Here is a 15,432-nt window from a genome sequence, read left to right as displayed (position 1 = left end):
AACAAAAAGGAAAACAAAACCCTCTCACTTATAATAGAGTTCTTTTTCAAAAAACACTAGAAAATTAGACACCATGAAAGCTTAACTAAAAATTCAAGCCATAACTAAAACTGCTCTGCAATTATCAAATGCCAGTAAACCACTGGGTTTCCATGGAGGAGGCAAAACCAACTTCACTTAGAATGGCATAGAAAGCATGAGCAGACCAAACACTGCCAAGAAGAATGCAAAAGAGAAAGAAAAATCTGCTAAAGCAAGTTTACAAGAGTTCAGAACTATTCTATTTTTTTTAAAAAAAAAAAAAAATCTGCTAAAGCAAGTTTACAAGAGTTCAGAACTATTTTATTTTTTTTAAAAAAAAAAAAAAATCTGCTAAAGCAAGTTTACAAGAGTTCAGAACTATTTTATTTTTTTTAAAAAAAAAAAAAAGGTGCACTGTTAATTTATTCATTTGTACCTATATTCAAAGTACTACAGCTTTTTAACATTAGAAAAGAAAAACCTATACCTTGCATGGTGGAAATGATTGGTGACATGGTTGGTACATGTCTGTATGTTCAAATAATTATAGCTTCATCATTTAAAAATGCTAATATCCAGGTAAACCAATTACATTTGGCATATGCCTCTGCAAAGTTAGAACTCCCACCTCCTTCCAAAAGTTGGCCTCTTGAACAATAAGGTGAATTCTGGCAACGTTTACTTATGGTAAAATTCTTCTGTTTTTTGAAATGCTACATTTGAGACCAAGTAAAGTATAATTGGTTCATTTGAAAAAAGGGACTAGAAATATGCCACAAAAATTATTTTTACAATACATTTTTGCAGAAATAATCTCTAGGTGAAGCTTTTTCTTTTTATACACATATACAAAATTTAAACAGCAATATACACATCATCACAGTGAGGACGTTGGCAAATTCACCAATCTGTAGTGTAAATACAAACTGCAAAAGCAGCCTTCCAAGAGAATAATGCTACACAGCAGGCAGAGCTGGCCCATTCAATAGCAAACACCAAAACGTCCCTGCAAAAGGGAGACAGTGCAAGAAAAGCAGCATGCGCTTTGATACAAACAGCAATTTATGGCTAATGGTTGACATAACTGTGGTAACAGTGACTCTCGCGCTGCTATGCATAAAGTCCTAGGACATCTGCTTGTCTTTATACCACTCCACAAACTCGTCCAACAAAACTGGCCCTGGAGAAAAAGAGAAAACAAGACAGCTGAGAAGGACGCGCGAATGTGCCACGATGTGAAGAGTGAGAGGACACCCAGTGCTGGTACTTACATGCGCCATCTTCGTCGTAGTTGCTGAGGTCAAGGTTAATTGTTCTGCTAAACTCTAGCACATTGCACCACTGGTCTTTGTTAATAACTTTATATTTTGATTGCTGATGGAGGGAAAAGGAATAGGAATTACTGACATAATTAACAAATGGGACGGTGTCAATTGCTGATGAATCAACTTGATACAGTTCATAAAGGTTAACTCTTTTTCCATTGGGTTGTTAAGTACCAGTCTAGGAGGACGGTGAGAGAGAGCAGGAGTAGAATTTAAGATGACAACTTTCATTACAAAAATATTATGGGGCCCAACACAAATGACAAGCACATCAAAGACACACAATTTTATAAACCTAGAAGTGAAATTTCTAGACTGCAAAGGCCCTTTTACATAAAATGGGAGTAACACTTCCTTCATAGAGGTGTTGCAAAGATTAAGAGATAATTTAGGTAACTTACGTAAAGCCCTTCATTCATACTTGGCACACAGGAAGTGCTAAATAAAGCGTAGCTCCATGAATGAGCCCTGATATGACAAGGATGCACTGTGTCAAGCTCTGAGCTCAAGTACACACAGCAGTCGATGAGGAGGTCTCAGACTAGTTGCTCTAGCCACTGAAGAAATGACTGTTCTAATAAGTCAAAACTTCAATCTGGTCATAAAAGTAATCAGAATAGCCATGGAGTAGATTCCTATTCCTCTTAGACAAGAAATATGCCATATGTGTATTTTAAAATATAGTGTTCATGTGTAAACATTTGAAAATAAAAGCTAGATCCAACAATTTTTTAATCTTAACCACTAATATCAGAAACACTGGAAAACAATACAAGCAGACAAAAAGCAAAGAGTTGATCCAATAGTTTTTAGGATGCAAACACAAGAACAGCTGAAAATGAAAGGATTACTGTCTCCTTTTAAAAGAAAAATGCAAACTAATAAGAGAACAAAGCAGACTACAAGTTTCACTTTCTAGGCACCTAAAAGCAAGAACCAGCTGGTGGAGCTCCTGGAACTGCAAAGTCAAACTGGCTTCAGGCAAGGTCCTAGGGCTAAAGGACCCGTCACACTCAGGCACTCAGGCTAATTCCGCTAAACTCTCTGAGAGCAAGAACCTGTTTCTACTCATTTTCCAAATAAAGCTAACACTTCACGGGATTGGCAGAGAAATTAGAACAGATCACTTGTAGTGTGAACTGTCATGTAAACAAATACTTCTTACATTAAAACTAGTTTTTATACCTTTCTTGAGGAGTTCCAGTTAGTAATGTTACAAGCAATTTTTAAATAACAGTCCTCAAAGAATCGTATCAGTTGGAAGCTTTTCCAGACAATTACATAAAGTAAGTTGTAAGAAAGATTATTTCAAGAGTGAAGCCAGTCAGGATAAGACCCAGGATTTCCTCAAAGACTCAACACCTTCATCCTTTCAAGCAGAGGACATTTTAAAAAGGGGTTTGGGGCAAAGAAGAAAAGGGAAGGGGGTTGGGGCTGGAGGACAAGAAGGATGCTATCTATATGACATCCCTAGTAACTCAAACCTCCATCTCATGTACTTCAAACTCCTACCGTATTACATTACATCCAAACCAGCTCCTCATAACCAGCAGCTCAAAGGTATTTATTATTCACCCTTAAAGCAACTGAACAATGACGGGGTACAGTGCTGGATCATTTCTAATACAAATGTGAAGAAAAATTAAACTGAAGGAGATTTTGTCAGTTTGCCTAACACTCAATCTAATTCCTGGTCCCCAAGTTACTTGGAGATAAGAGTAAAGACGACTACATTACATACTTCTTTTAACAAAAAGGCTGATGCTTATTTTTTAATCTTTGCTTAATAAAAGTGGAAATTCACCTAAAGCCACAAAGGAAAGTAAATCTTGTTTTACTATTGTTATAAAGAACAGGAAATCTAAACAAAAGTAAAGCTTTTAAAATGGGGACAAGAGAGAAGCAAAGGACAGAGCAGTAGCTGTTTCTGATGCATCTGTACCGGGAGCGATGCAACACAATAAATTCACACAGACACCCGCAGAGAGAACAGGTCGTTGCTGATTGACAGCAGTTATGTCACCATAATTCCTATAGGCAGAAAGTATAACAAACAAGAAAATTACATAAAATGGTTAAATAAAGTACACTTGGTAATTCTAAGCAAGCAAAAATACATTCCATAAAATAACAATTTGGTACCTCTAAGAATTGGTGAAAAACTGGAAAAAGGGGCCAGATTTTTCCTAATAACAGTCCCAACATGCACTTGGCAGTGTTAATGTCTAGGCTGCGCTGGTCCTTTTCCTGTTTAACAAACAAAAACAAGGATGAGCCAGATGCCCCAAATAATAAATTCCAATAATCCAAATTTCTATTTCACGTCAACAAGACATTAGTGAACAGCTCATTGACCATTTATCATACACCATAGAATCCCTGGGTCATGACTGAGGTGCGGGAGGGGAGGCATCAAACAATGGAAGGCTTGCTCACTCTGGTACTATAGAAACATACTGTGAAAAGACTCATGTCAACTGAAATGATCACTCTAATGCAAAAATCAATTAGTTAGGTAGTAACAGTATCTACAATTATTTCATAGGATAAATAAAAATCTATAATCACTTGCTGTTTGACATTTACGATAATTACCAAAATCATAATTGCTCACCTCAAACAAAGCCCATAATTTAACTAAATGTTTAATTTAACTAAAGGTTTAAACTTCCATGCTTAGGAATCAGGTTTCCTTAATAACATTTTTCCAATAATTTATTTTGTTGGTAAATGTTTTCCTTGTACCTAAAAAGCATTGGAATTAAATGCAGCTCACAATAAAGGTTGGGGCTGTGGAGCTTCCCTCCAACTAAGGGGGTGTATTCATCCACTCACTCTGGGAGAAAATTGTCTACTACAGTCCTTCTTACCTTGGATTTGTTGGACGTGAACTCTCCTAGCAGAATACCCCTAACTAGCAACCAAGGGAAAGACAACATTTCATAAAGAAACCAGAAAAAAAGTAGTACATAAACCTGAAATGGGCACGTGAAGCTCATTCCACTTATACTTGCCATTAAGGATCCTAATTTCTCATTCTCCACTTTCTTACACATTTTCATTACAGCACTACAGGTGGGGCGTTTCTATGTAAATGGACAGAGGACCTGGGGCCATAAGCCTTACATATATCCAAAGCTAGCTTCCAGGCCGTGTCTCACTTCAGTGGAAATTTGCAAAAGTACTTTTCTACAACGGGAGAAAGCTCCTGGCTATCCCATCTAAATGTTCACACCAAATTAAGGGCTGACACAGTGACCATCACTGTCAGCAACATGTGCAGCCACACATATCTCCCGATAAAATACAGCACTAATTCAAGGACTCTAGCAGTGAAGTACTCTTTAGTACACAGAGAATTTCTGGCCTTGACACTGAATTTAAAAGTGAAGGACTTAAACAATACAGCAAATGTAAGGCCTCATTCAACAACAGCAAACACGATAGATGAAGATACGGGAAGATGTGCGATAGGTCTGTCCTTTGGTCCCAGGCATACAACATAATGCCCCTCACCAACAGACCAGGAAAGATGGCTCCACATCACCCTTCTCTGTTCCAGGCACACAACTTAAGCCTGGTGACAGTGGGGGTGCCCCAATTCCACAGTTCAATGCAAACAGGTGGGGCGTCCTTTCCACAGCGTTCTCTGCCTGTCCTTTGGCCATGCACAGCATCCTGCTCAGGACCATAGTACTTAGTCCTGATGGAGAGGAGGACAAGAGAAAAGGTGCTCTAGAGACTGTCCACCTTTTGCCAATCAAGCCTCATTGGTTTATTGCACTGCAAAGGCTTCTACTTCTGTGACACACTGTGCAAGAAATGCAAACTTCCTCTTACCCTGTAACACAGGTGTAGCAGATGGCAACAGCACACCATACTGTGAAGCAATCCGCATGAAAAATGAGTGCACTGCTGAAAACACACGTGGCACCACAGGAGTGGGCCGAAGTTCACCTGTTGAACAACAGCCCATGCAGCACCAGGCTGACAGCACTGGTGCTTGGGAGAAGTTTTCCCTTGGAAAAGTTTGTAATCATTCACTAAATCTAAAATCACTGGTCTTGCCATGACACATATTGTGCCTTTTCCCCCACATCATCAACGCCTATGTCCCCATCACAATGGACATACACCAAGATGACAAAAAGAAAAAAAAGATACAAAAGACCTGGACAAGACTCTGCAACAATATAATCATCTGACAAACTGATGATCATGAAGGACTTCGATGTATGTTTGGTTGGCAGTGATGCCCAGACAGGGAGAAAGGCATCAGACTCACAGGACCGGAAGCTGAACAGCACTCACTCACTCCTGCTCTGCAAGGGTGCCAGCCAGCAGCTCTCAATCACTACCACCATCTTCTGCCTAGCAAATAAGAGAGAGATATTATGGATGCACTCAAGATCTGAACAGTGGCAACTCGCCGGTAACCAACGTTGCCGGTGGGTAGATTGGAGGCTACCTGCAAAAGTCCATAATTGGAAACACTCAAAATTCCTAGGAACAACATAGTCGAGAGACCCCACAACAAAAAGCTACTGAACATCAACATGGAGACACGCCCGGGGGTTCTCTGACAGCAATGACCCTAATGGCATTCTCTGCCAAGGAGTTCCCAATGAAAAGTTACATGAATCTCCCACAATGCTATGAAGCAGGGCATTTAAAAAATGATAATCACCATAACTCATTCAAAGAGTACAGCAAAGCCATCTAGAAGCTCCTCAAAAGAAATCGCAGCAGTGTACTGCAACACTGACCCCGCGGGCAGGCGCCTACTCCCAGGTCAGTCTAAGCAGAAAGAACCTTGAGACAGGCTGTCAAGAGTCAATCAGCATCCCCAGCAAGCCCATCAAGGTCAAAGAAGAAATGGAACTTTTCTCCCTGTCCATCTCTTGACTCCAGATGTGCTGGTATGTATTTCATAAATTTTAATTTACATATGAGATCAGGCCTCTCAGTGGTACAGCTATAAAACCAAAGGATCCTACTCTGAATATTCTAAGAAGTTATGTGTTGTATATGGAATAAATGCACTCTGCCAGCTAAAGACTAGTAGTAGCTAGTGTACAGAATAATGACGTTTTACTAAGGTCTGATTTGAAGTTCTAATATGAAAAAAAAATTTACTGCCTTTGTTTATGTAAGGCTATTCCAGTATAAGTCTTCCTATGATATGTGAAAACTAAGCATTTTTTCTTTAAATGGTGCGAATGACTTAAGAAACAATAAATGAACAAATAGGTAACTGTATGTATGCAAATGTAAATATTATAAAAATGAACCTCTAACCATCTAGGTATCCAGATATGCTATTCAGAGGCCCCCAACTATTTCAGATGACCTATTTTCAATTTTCACAAAGCTTTGATAGCTTAAGACCTGTATGTGAAAAGGGGGACATTTAATGATTAAAATCATTAGGAAAAAAAAATCTTCAACAGGAAAAACATTCCTAAGATTTTCAAGAATTAGTTGTACTAAAAAAAAAACCAAAAAACATATAAGCGACCATGATTCACAGTGGCAACCAAGTAAGAAATTGATATGTGAAATCAAAAGAACTAAAATGAAGACCTATGACATACATCACAGAATTCCATCTGAGACCACAGGGATTACAAAAAATAGCGAAAATCCAGTTCTCCTTAAACACAGCTCCCTAAGTCAACAAACACAGGTAAAAATAGAGAGCTCTATCTTGAATCTTAAATAATGTGATTCAGTTTATAAAATGGAAAATTTAGTAAATCAGTTTTTTTAATTTTTTAAAAACATATTTTTTATTGACTTCAGAGTGGAAGGGAGAGGGAAATATCAATGATGAGAGACAATTATTGATTGGCTGCCTCCTGCACACCCCACACTGGGGATCGAGCCCACAACCCAGGCATGTGTCCTTGACCAGAATCAAACCCTGGACCCAGTCCACAGGACTGGGGATCGAGCCCACAACCCAGGCATGTGTCCTTGACCAGAATCAAACCCTGGACCCTTCAGTCCACAGGCTGATGCTCTATCCACGGAGCCAAACCGGCTAGAGCTAAATCAGTTTTTTTAATGAGAGCTGGGTTTCTTCCTTTTTAATATACATTTTAAAAAACCACACAAGTTATAAAAACCAAGAGTATCATCCCACTGGGAAAAATGAATCTACATAATTACGCTCTTAGAACGTACCCAGCATTATTTACAGATACACTGTTTGCAAGGTAATTAATTAAGCTTAACTATTTCCTTAACAAAAGAAAAAAAAAATCTGCCAATGGGCACAGTCTTTCCTCATGATTTTATTTGGTAGAGATTCTATTACTAAGCATTACTTTTGGAAAATAATGAGATTTTGTGCAGGCACCTAAGTAATGTTAGTGAGTAATAATTTGAACAACTATTTCTAATTCTATGGTTAACTTTTATTGAGAATTTAATCTGAGCCAGAAATTGTTCCAAGTGCCTTATACTTAAATTCATTTAATACAACAACCCTTTTAGGATAGGCATTATTATTAGCCCCGATTTATAAATAAGAAAACTGAGGGAAGGGGGTTAAAATGACAGTAAGTGGTAGAGCTGGGACTTGAACCTGGAAGTCTCATTCCAAACCTTCATTGTGGACCACCTTGCTTCCCTGAGAAGTGATGAGGAAAAAGAGATTTAAATATAAACACACACAGTCCAATTAGCTTTATAAGTAATTGCTGAGCAAATCTGTGTCTGTAATAACTAAGAGTAATTTTTTAATTGAGGTATAATTAACACACAATATTGTATTAGTTTCAGTTGTACAACATAGTGACTCAACCTTTACATACATTATAAAAAAGAGTAATCTTAAAGATAAAACTGCCAAGGTTTTTAGGGTAACAGACCTGGGATCAGATGACCATATTCCCTACTCTTGTCTTCACCTAACCTACTTTTTCTTTCCTTTGTAATTTCCAACTAAAAATATGAGAAAAAAGTAGAGAGCTGTGTGTGTGGTGTAGTGAAGAAGTGAGAAACTGACTCAAATTAGAAGAGGATGTGAATCAAAATAGTCATAACAGACTGAGGTTAGAGTCAGGCAGAATTCTCTGATGAACAGAAGACCCAGCAGATTTTCCTTAGCAAATTATATGAGTAACAGCCACGATCACTTTAGCTTAAATTGAAATGACTAAGCTATTGTTTTACTTAAAGAAAGAAAATTCATTAACTTTAGTATGCTCTTCCATCTTCTAGAAACACCTCCTCAGAGACAGGAAACAGAAGCAGCACTAGTACCTAGTGCTAGAGAAGTGAGCGCACCAAGGGATGGCCGAGTTCTGCCTCCAGAAAGCCCTGTTTACAGCTTCTTCCTAAAGCTTTGTTTCAAGGAGAAAGCAGACTCCCTGCAACCACAGAAGTCTCCCATTCTCCTCTTGCTCACCTTGAAGTCCTCCTTCTCTCCACCTCTCAGCTTCTCCTAACGTCACTTCCTCGTTTCATCTGGACCCCTCTCAATCACTCTAGGAGGGCTCCTCTCAACTCACCTCTGCCCTCCACCCACACACTTCTCCCTCTCAGTCCATCCCATTATCCTCTCCTGTCTGCATCGAGCTGGACCACATCATTAGAACAGAATCCAAGAGCAGCATCACTATAAATTCATGGTGTCTACTCTTGGCCGGGCCAAGATGCTGCTGCTATCAGCCCAGCATTTATCCTTTTCAAAATTCCAAGTCTCAACTCTCTCCGGGACTTCAGCATAGTACCCTGCCTCTAACACAGAGAATGTAAACAAATCAAATTTAACTGATATTTAACAATTATCCCCAGATCAACAAAAAAATACTGTATTTAGTCTTTTATATCATTCTCTTTGCCCATTCTTAAAACTCTCCAGGTCCTTTCAAAAAGGAGAATCAAGAAAAAAATGGCTGTTTTAGTTAAATGAATTCATACAACAATATTTATTTACATAATAAATAAAAATTATATTGGGAGGAAAAACCCTATGCATGAATATACTGAGACAAAATTCCACTTGAATGAGAGAACTGGCCATTTCAGCCCTGGAATTTATATCCCACCATCTTCCTCTTAACAAGATCCCATAGGATGGGGACAGCTGTGAGTCAGGGAAGGTGAGGTGGGTTCTGTGCAGAGGACACTGGCCTGCACCTCAAGGACAGAGCTCGGGCCATGTTGTCCCCTCCACTCTGGCTCTGTTTATTCATCTGCATAATGACAAGACTAGACCAGATGACTTCTTATGGTTTCTGTTAGCTACAAAGTTTCAAGAGTCTATGATATCCATAACACTATAAATAAATGCAAGTCAAAATATATTAGGAGAAAAAGAATATAACTTGATAGCCAAATACTATTTTTAATTGGCTATAAAATTTGAAGGCGAAGAAAAAATGATCACACCCTTAGAACTACAATCTGGGTGGAGATGTTAAAGGGGTCATTTTATCATATTCTGGTATTGTACTATAGTTTCTTTCCTGGTATATTAAAGCGTAATATTTAACATATGCCATTGTTATTTCCAACAGACAATATTTAGGATAGTGAACTATCAGAAAGTTTCATTTCCATTACAAGTTTGATTTTCAAAGATCTGTTATGTTATTAGTTACCACCTTTAGGACTCATTTTTGTAGAAAAGAGATTTGAGGGATAAAAAGCTGAGTTCTGCTTCTAACCAAGATGGAGTTAGAGGAACTAGATTTCCCTTTTCACTTCACAGAGTGGACAACAGGCAGCACAGGACTGTGACCCCTGAGAAAAAGGAAAGATAAGGTAAGCCCTACAGTGATACCAGCTTACTGTGTGGAGGTGGTCTCCAGGCCACAGACATGAAGGGGGAACCCAAACCCAGCCCGGCAACCTTGCTGAGTTGGAAAAGACAGAGTCTGAGGGGACAAGGGTGACTACAATCTGTGGTTCAAAATACCAGCCAAGTGGGAGCTGCACAGAGAGAAACCCGGAGCTCTGCAGTGTCTCCCCAATCTGAGTCTGGGGAAAGACCACTGCAAAAGAGTGAGCAAGATTTCCCAGAGCTCCCACAGGGCTGTGGACAGTCTGTATTTCCACAAGCCAGAGTGGAAAGATCTCCTAATCCAGGGCCTTGAGCAGCAGAATCCTCAAAAGGGCACTGCTTTCCGAGTGGGGCTCAATCTTCCTTAACCAGCCCTTTCAAAGAAACAAACAGATTCCATGGAACTTAACTATATACCAGAAAAAAAGTTAAATCCAACACTATTTAAAAGAATGAAAAAAGACAAATCATTTATCATATCCAACATCCAATCAAAATAAAAAACCTCTAGGAAAGCAAAGAAGCTATAAAATATGACTCATGTCCAAGATAAAAATTAACCAATAGAAAGAGACCCAGAAATGGCAGGGATGATGGAACCTGAAGACAAAGTTGTTAATACACTTGTAATAAATATGTTCTGGATGTTCCAGGAGGAAGAAAATATTGTCATGATGAAGAGAGAAATGGAACATACAAAAAGAGACCCAAATGGAACTTCTAGAGATGAAAAATAACAGTATCTGAAATGAAAAATATACTGGTTAGGATTAACAGCAGATTAGACACTACAGAAGAAAATATTAATATTAGAAGGCATGTAAAGATTTTTAAAAAATATTAGAAAACATGGTAATCAAAACTACTAAAGAAACAAAAAGGGAGAAAAACCTGAAAAAAAAACTGAACATGGCATCAGAGGCCTGTGGGACAATATCAAGCATCTAACATAGGTATAACTAGAGCAGAGCAAGAACAGAAAATATATTGAAAGAAGTAACAACTGGCCCTAGCTGGTTTGGCTCAGTAGATACAGAGCTTCGGCATGTGGACTAAAGGGTCCCAGGTTTGATTCCGGTCAAGGGCACATGCCTGTGTTGTGGGCTAGATCCCCAGTAGGGGGTGTGGCAGGAGGTAGACAATCAATGATTTTCTCATCATTGATGTTTCTATCTCTGAAATCAATAAAAATATTTTTTAAAAAGAAAAGAAATAACAGCTGAAAAATTTCCCAATTTAATACAAACTACAAGCCCACAGATTAAAAAAAACCTCAACAAGCCTTAACCAGAATAAACATAAAGAAAATTATGCCAACGCACATTGTAATCAGCTTGGGAAAAGCAGTGAAGAGAATAAAAGCAGTCAGAAAACAAGACGTTCTGTTCAAAGGAATAATGAACAACACTAGGCTTATCATCAGAAGCGACCCAAGACAGAAGACAATAGAGCAATATCATTAAGGTACTGAAAGACTAGTCCATCAACCTAGAATCTTTAATCCAGAGAAGTACTTTTCTAAATTGAAGGGAAAAATAAAAGCTTAGAGAATTCATCATCAGATCTGTACTATGAGAAATGTTAAGGAAAATTTTTTAGGCAGAAGGCAAATGATATCAGATAGAAATCTATTATCTCTACAAAAGAAATGGAGAGCACAGACTGATATATATTTGGGTAAATATAAAAGACATTTTTACCAAAATGATAATACAATATATGCTATGGTCTAAATGTTTGGGACCAATGGGGAGGGGGGTAGCAAGATAGGATATATAAACTTAACCATACCATAAATTACATTAAATGTAAATGGTTTAAGCATCCCAAGACAGATATTGTCAGACAGACTTAATTATATGCTATGTATAAGAAATTCATGTTAAGCCCTAACTGGTTTGGTTCAGTGGATAGAGCGTCGGTCTGCGGACTGAAGGGTCCCGGGTTCGATTCTGGTCAATTGCACATGCCCAGGTTGCGGCTCGATCCCGATCCCCAGTAGGGGGCGTGCAAAAGGTAGCCAATCAATGATTCTCTCTCATCATTGATGCTTCTATCTCTCTCTACTTCCCCCTTCCTCTCTGAAATCAATAAAAATATATTTTTTTTTAAAAAAGAAATTCATGTTAAAACCCTAACCCCCGCAAGTGATAGTATTAGGTGAGGCCTTGGGGAGCTAATTAGGCTCCACCCTCAAGAATGTGATTAGTGCTCTTATAAAAGAGACCCGGGAGAGATCCCTCCTCCCTTGCAATATTGTAAGGTTACAGCCAGCTGGCTCTCACCAGACATCTAATCTGTCTTAGACTTCCCAGCCTCCAAGAACTGTGAGAAATAAATTTCTGTTGTTTATAAACTACTCACTCCCTGGTATTTGTTAGGATAGCCTAAATAGACTAATATAATATATTGTCAGATTTATAGCATAGGTATAAGTAAAATGTATGACAATAACAGCAAAAATATGGGAGAGCAAAATGAAAGCATACTGCTGCAAAGGTTCTTGCATTATACATGAGGTGGTAAATTATTATTTGCAGAAAACTTCTGAAAATTTAAAGATACATACTGTAAAGCCTATAGCAGCCACAAGAAAAATGAAACAGAGAAATATATAGCTAACAAGGCAATAGTGGAAATAAAAGGAAATCATAAAAAAAAACCTCAATCCAAAAGAAATCATGAAAAGAGGAAAAAAGGAACAAAAACCATATGGGATAAATGTGTGTGTGTGTGTGGGGGGGGGGGGTAGAAATAGCAAGATAGGAGATATAAACTTAACCATACCATAAATCACATTAAATGTAAATGGTTTAAGCATCCCAAGACAGATATTGTCAGACAAACCCAACTGTATGCTATCTATAAGAAGTCCACTTTAAATATAAAGACACAAACAGGTTAGAAGTAAAAGGATGAAAAAAGACATATCTTGCAAGCTTAAACAAAAGAAAGCTAGAGTGGCTATAGACTTCAGAACAGATAATACCAGAGATAGAGACATTTCAGAATGGGCCAATTCTTCAAGAAGACACAATAATACTAAGTGTATCTCTACCTAATATCTGAGCTTCAAAATACATGAAACAAAAAATAATGGTATAAGTGACAGGAGAAATATTATAGTTGGAGAGTTCAACATTCCCCTCTCAGTAATTGATAGAACGAGTAGGCAAAATCAATAAGGATATAGAAGACTGCGCAACACTACCCACCAACCTGACCTAACTGATGTCTATGACACGCTCCGCCGAGCAGCAGAGACTATTCCTTCTTGTCTGGTCCACATTAAACATTCATCACAGCAGACCACATTCTGGACTATAAATCAAGCCTCCATACACTTAAGTGGACTTAAATTATACAGGGCATGCTTTCTTACCACAATAGAATTAAACTAGATATCAATAATAAAAAAGATTACTTGGAAAATCCTAAAAACTTGGAAAAGAACATAAACAACATGCTTCGAAATAACCAGAGTAAAAAAAAAAAAAAAAAAGTCACAGGGGAAACTATTTTAACCAAATGCAAATGAAAATACAGTGTCTCCAAACATGCGAGCTAGAGCTAAACAAATCAAAAAAGGGATTCAGTAACAAATTTATCTCATAGCATAATTTAGCTGAACAGTGGCTGTTATTCATCATTACATAAAGCAGCTTAATTCACTGATATTTACTGATCCTCTCCTTAAAAGCAAAGAATCTTGCTGGCTGTTCCTGGGGATAGTCCCTTAATTTGGCAGATAAAATTAAAATTAAGGCCTTTACCTAAACTCCAAAGCCAAGCTAGACAGAGGAGACAGAAATGCCACATAAGTGAATGCACCGATCCCTCCAGTGCAAGGAGAAGCAGGCAAGGCTGTGTGAGGGGGGAAGCATGTGGCTTGGGCTTAGAAGCCTCACAATACAGAGGGCTGAGTGAGTACAAATAGGGCTCTAGCCAGAGGTGCAGTGGGACAAAAAACAGAAAGCAGAAAGGCCAAAAGGCAGGTGGCAGGTTCAGCGAACAAGCAGCTAATTCAACTTCACTACAACGCAGGCATCGCCTAAGAGAGGAAGCTTGGGACTGGACTGTTAAGGACCTGGAGTGACCTGCAGACTGGACTTGAAGCCAGACCTTGGGTGTGAGTCCTGGGTCTACTGTTGATTAATAATGGGACCATAGTCCCATCTCTCCATTCTCTGAAGCCCACTTTCCTCCTCTGTGAAGTAGACTGAGAGAATCCCTGTCTATCACGCAGAGTGCTGTGGGAGCAACTGCACCACCCCATGGTGAAGCACTAGGCGACACAAAGGCAGAGGGAAGGTACTGAAGGCTTCGGTGAGCTGGAGGGTGGCCGAGAAACCCTGGGCTGAAGGAAGATGAATGACACCCTCCTGATGTGAATGCTGGATGAGAAGAACGTGAAATAAGGCTAGCGTAGCAGTGCAGGCAAGGAGTAACAAGGGCCTCAACCAGTGAGGCTGTAGGAGAAGTACCAAGGAAGAGGCAACCAAAGGAGCCCTCAGGAGATGGGCCCAGAGACTGATTGAGGATGGGATGGGAAGCCAGGGAGGAATAAAGTGGAACGTGGGTCTAAAGCAGTGGACATGTGGAAGAATTTGACCCCCAAACAGGGAAGTTAGAAAATAAGCCCTATATTCTAGGTGTAAAGCTTCTAAACAAATTTTGACCTATACAATAAGAAACAGCTGACTATGGAAGGAAAATAAAATCTCATGTAAAAAAAATTTAATCCTAGAAACTATGCATCTATTCTAAAAGTATCTGGTGGCAAGCCACTTCTATATACAAATGCTATTCAGTAAAACATTATAGCTGACTTTTACCATATAATTTCTGACAAGAATTTTTATGCATATTGTCATTTTACTTGAAAGTTGCAATAAATGCAAAAATTCACAAGTGAAGACACCACAGGAAACTACTAAAGTATTATTGTAGATGCACCAGAATTCACCACCGAATAAATCTTTTGTGTTGAATCGGCAATGTCAAAGCAGGTAAAATGTGAAAAAATCAGCATGGCGGTAGGGGGGAAAATCATTTTTTTAAACTGAGTTTTCTGCTTTAATAAAAAATTCATTTAAAAATGTAATCAGCCCTGGCCCATGTGCTCAGTGGTTAGAGCACAGGTTCTGCAATTAAAGGTGGGGGTTTGATTCCAGTCAAGGGCACATACCTGGATTGCAGGTTTGATCCCTGGCCCCAGCTGGGGTGCCTGTGAGAGACAACCAATCAATGTGTCTCACATCAATGTTTCTCTTATTTTCTCCCCCTTCTCCC

At 38.8% G+C, this 15,432-nt stretch overlaps 1 protein-coding gene across 8 annotated transcripts in view; it reads right to left on the bottom strand.

The window, feature by feature from the left end:
* Positions 1–836: 836 nt before the first annotated feature.
* The window catches only part of DCUN1D4 (DCN1, defective in cullin neddylation 1, domain containing 4), a 66,781-nt gene continuing 52,185 nt past the window's right edge, over positions 837–15,432 (bottom strand). For 7 of the 8 annotated variants that reach the window (XM_005853157.2, XM_005853156.2, XM_014534520.1 and 4 more), the window contains exons 9-11: positions 3,489–3,593; positions 1,293–1,395; positions 837–1,201 (exon numbers count right to left, since the gene is read on the bottom strand). In XM_005853157.2, coding sequence (XP_005853219.1) covers positions 1,146–1,201; positions 1,293–1,395; positions 3,489–3,593 — 264 coding nt within the window. In that variant the 3' untranslated portion in view covers positions 837–1,145. The remainder of the gene's footprint in view (positions 1,202–1,292; positions 1,396–3,488; positions 3,594–15,432) is intronic. The other variant, XM_014534511.1, reaches the window with a different exon arrangement.

The sequence above is a fragment of the Myotis brandtii genome, unplaced genomic scaffold, assembly GCF_000412655.1.
Source record: "Myotis brandtii unplaced genomic scaffold, ASM41265v1 scaffold10, whole genome shotgun sequence".
In the NCBI taxonomy this organism is placed as follows: Eukaryota; Metazoa; Chordata; class Mammalia; order Chiroptera; family Vespertilionidae; genus Myotis; species Myotis brandtii.
The sequence above is the reverse complement of the archived record's forward strand: the minus strand, read 5'-3'. Positions and strand labels throughout refer to the sequence as shown.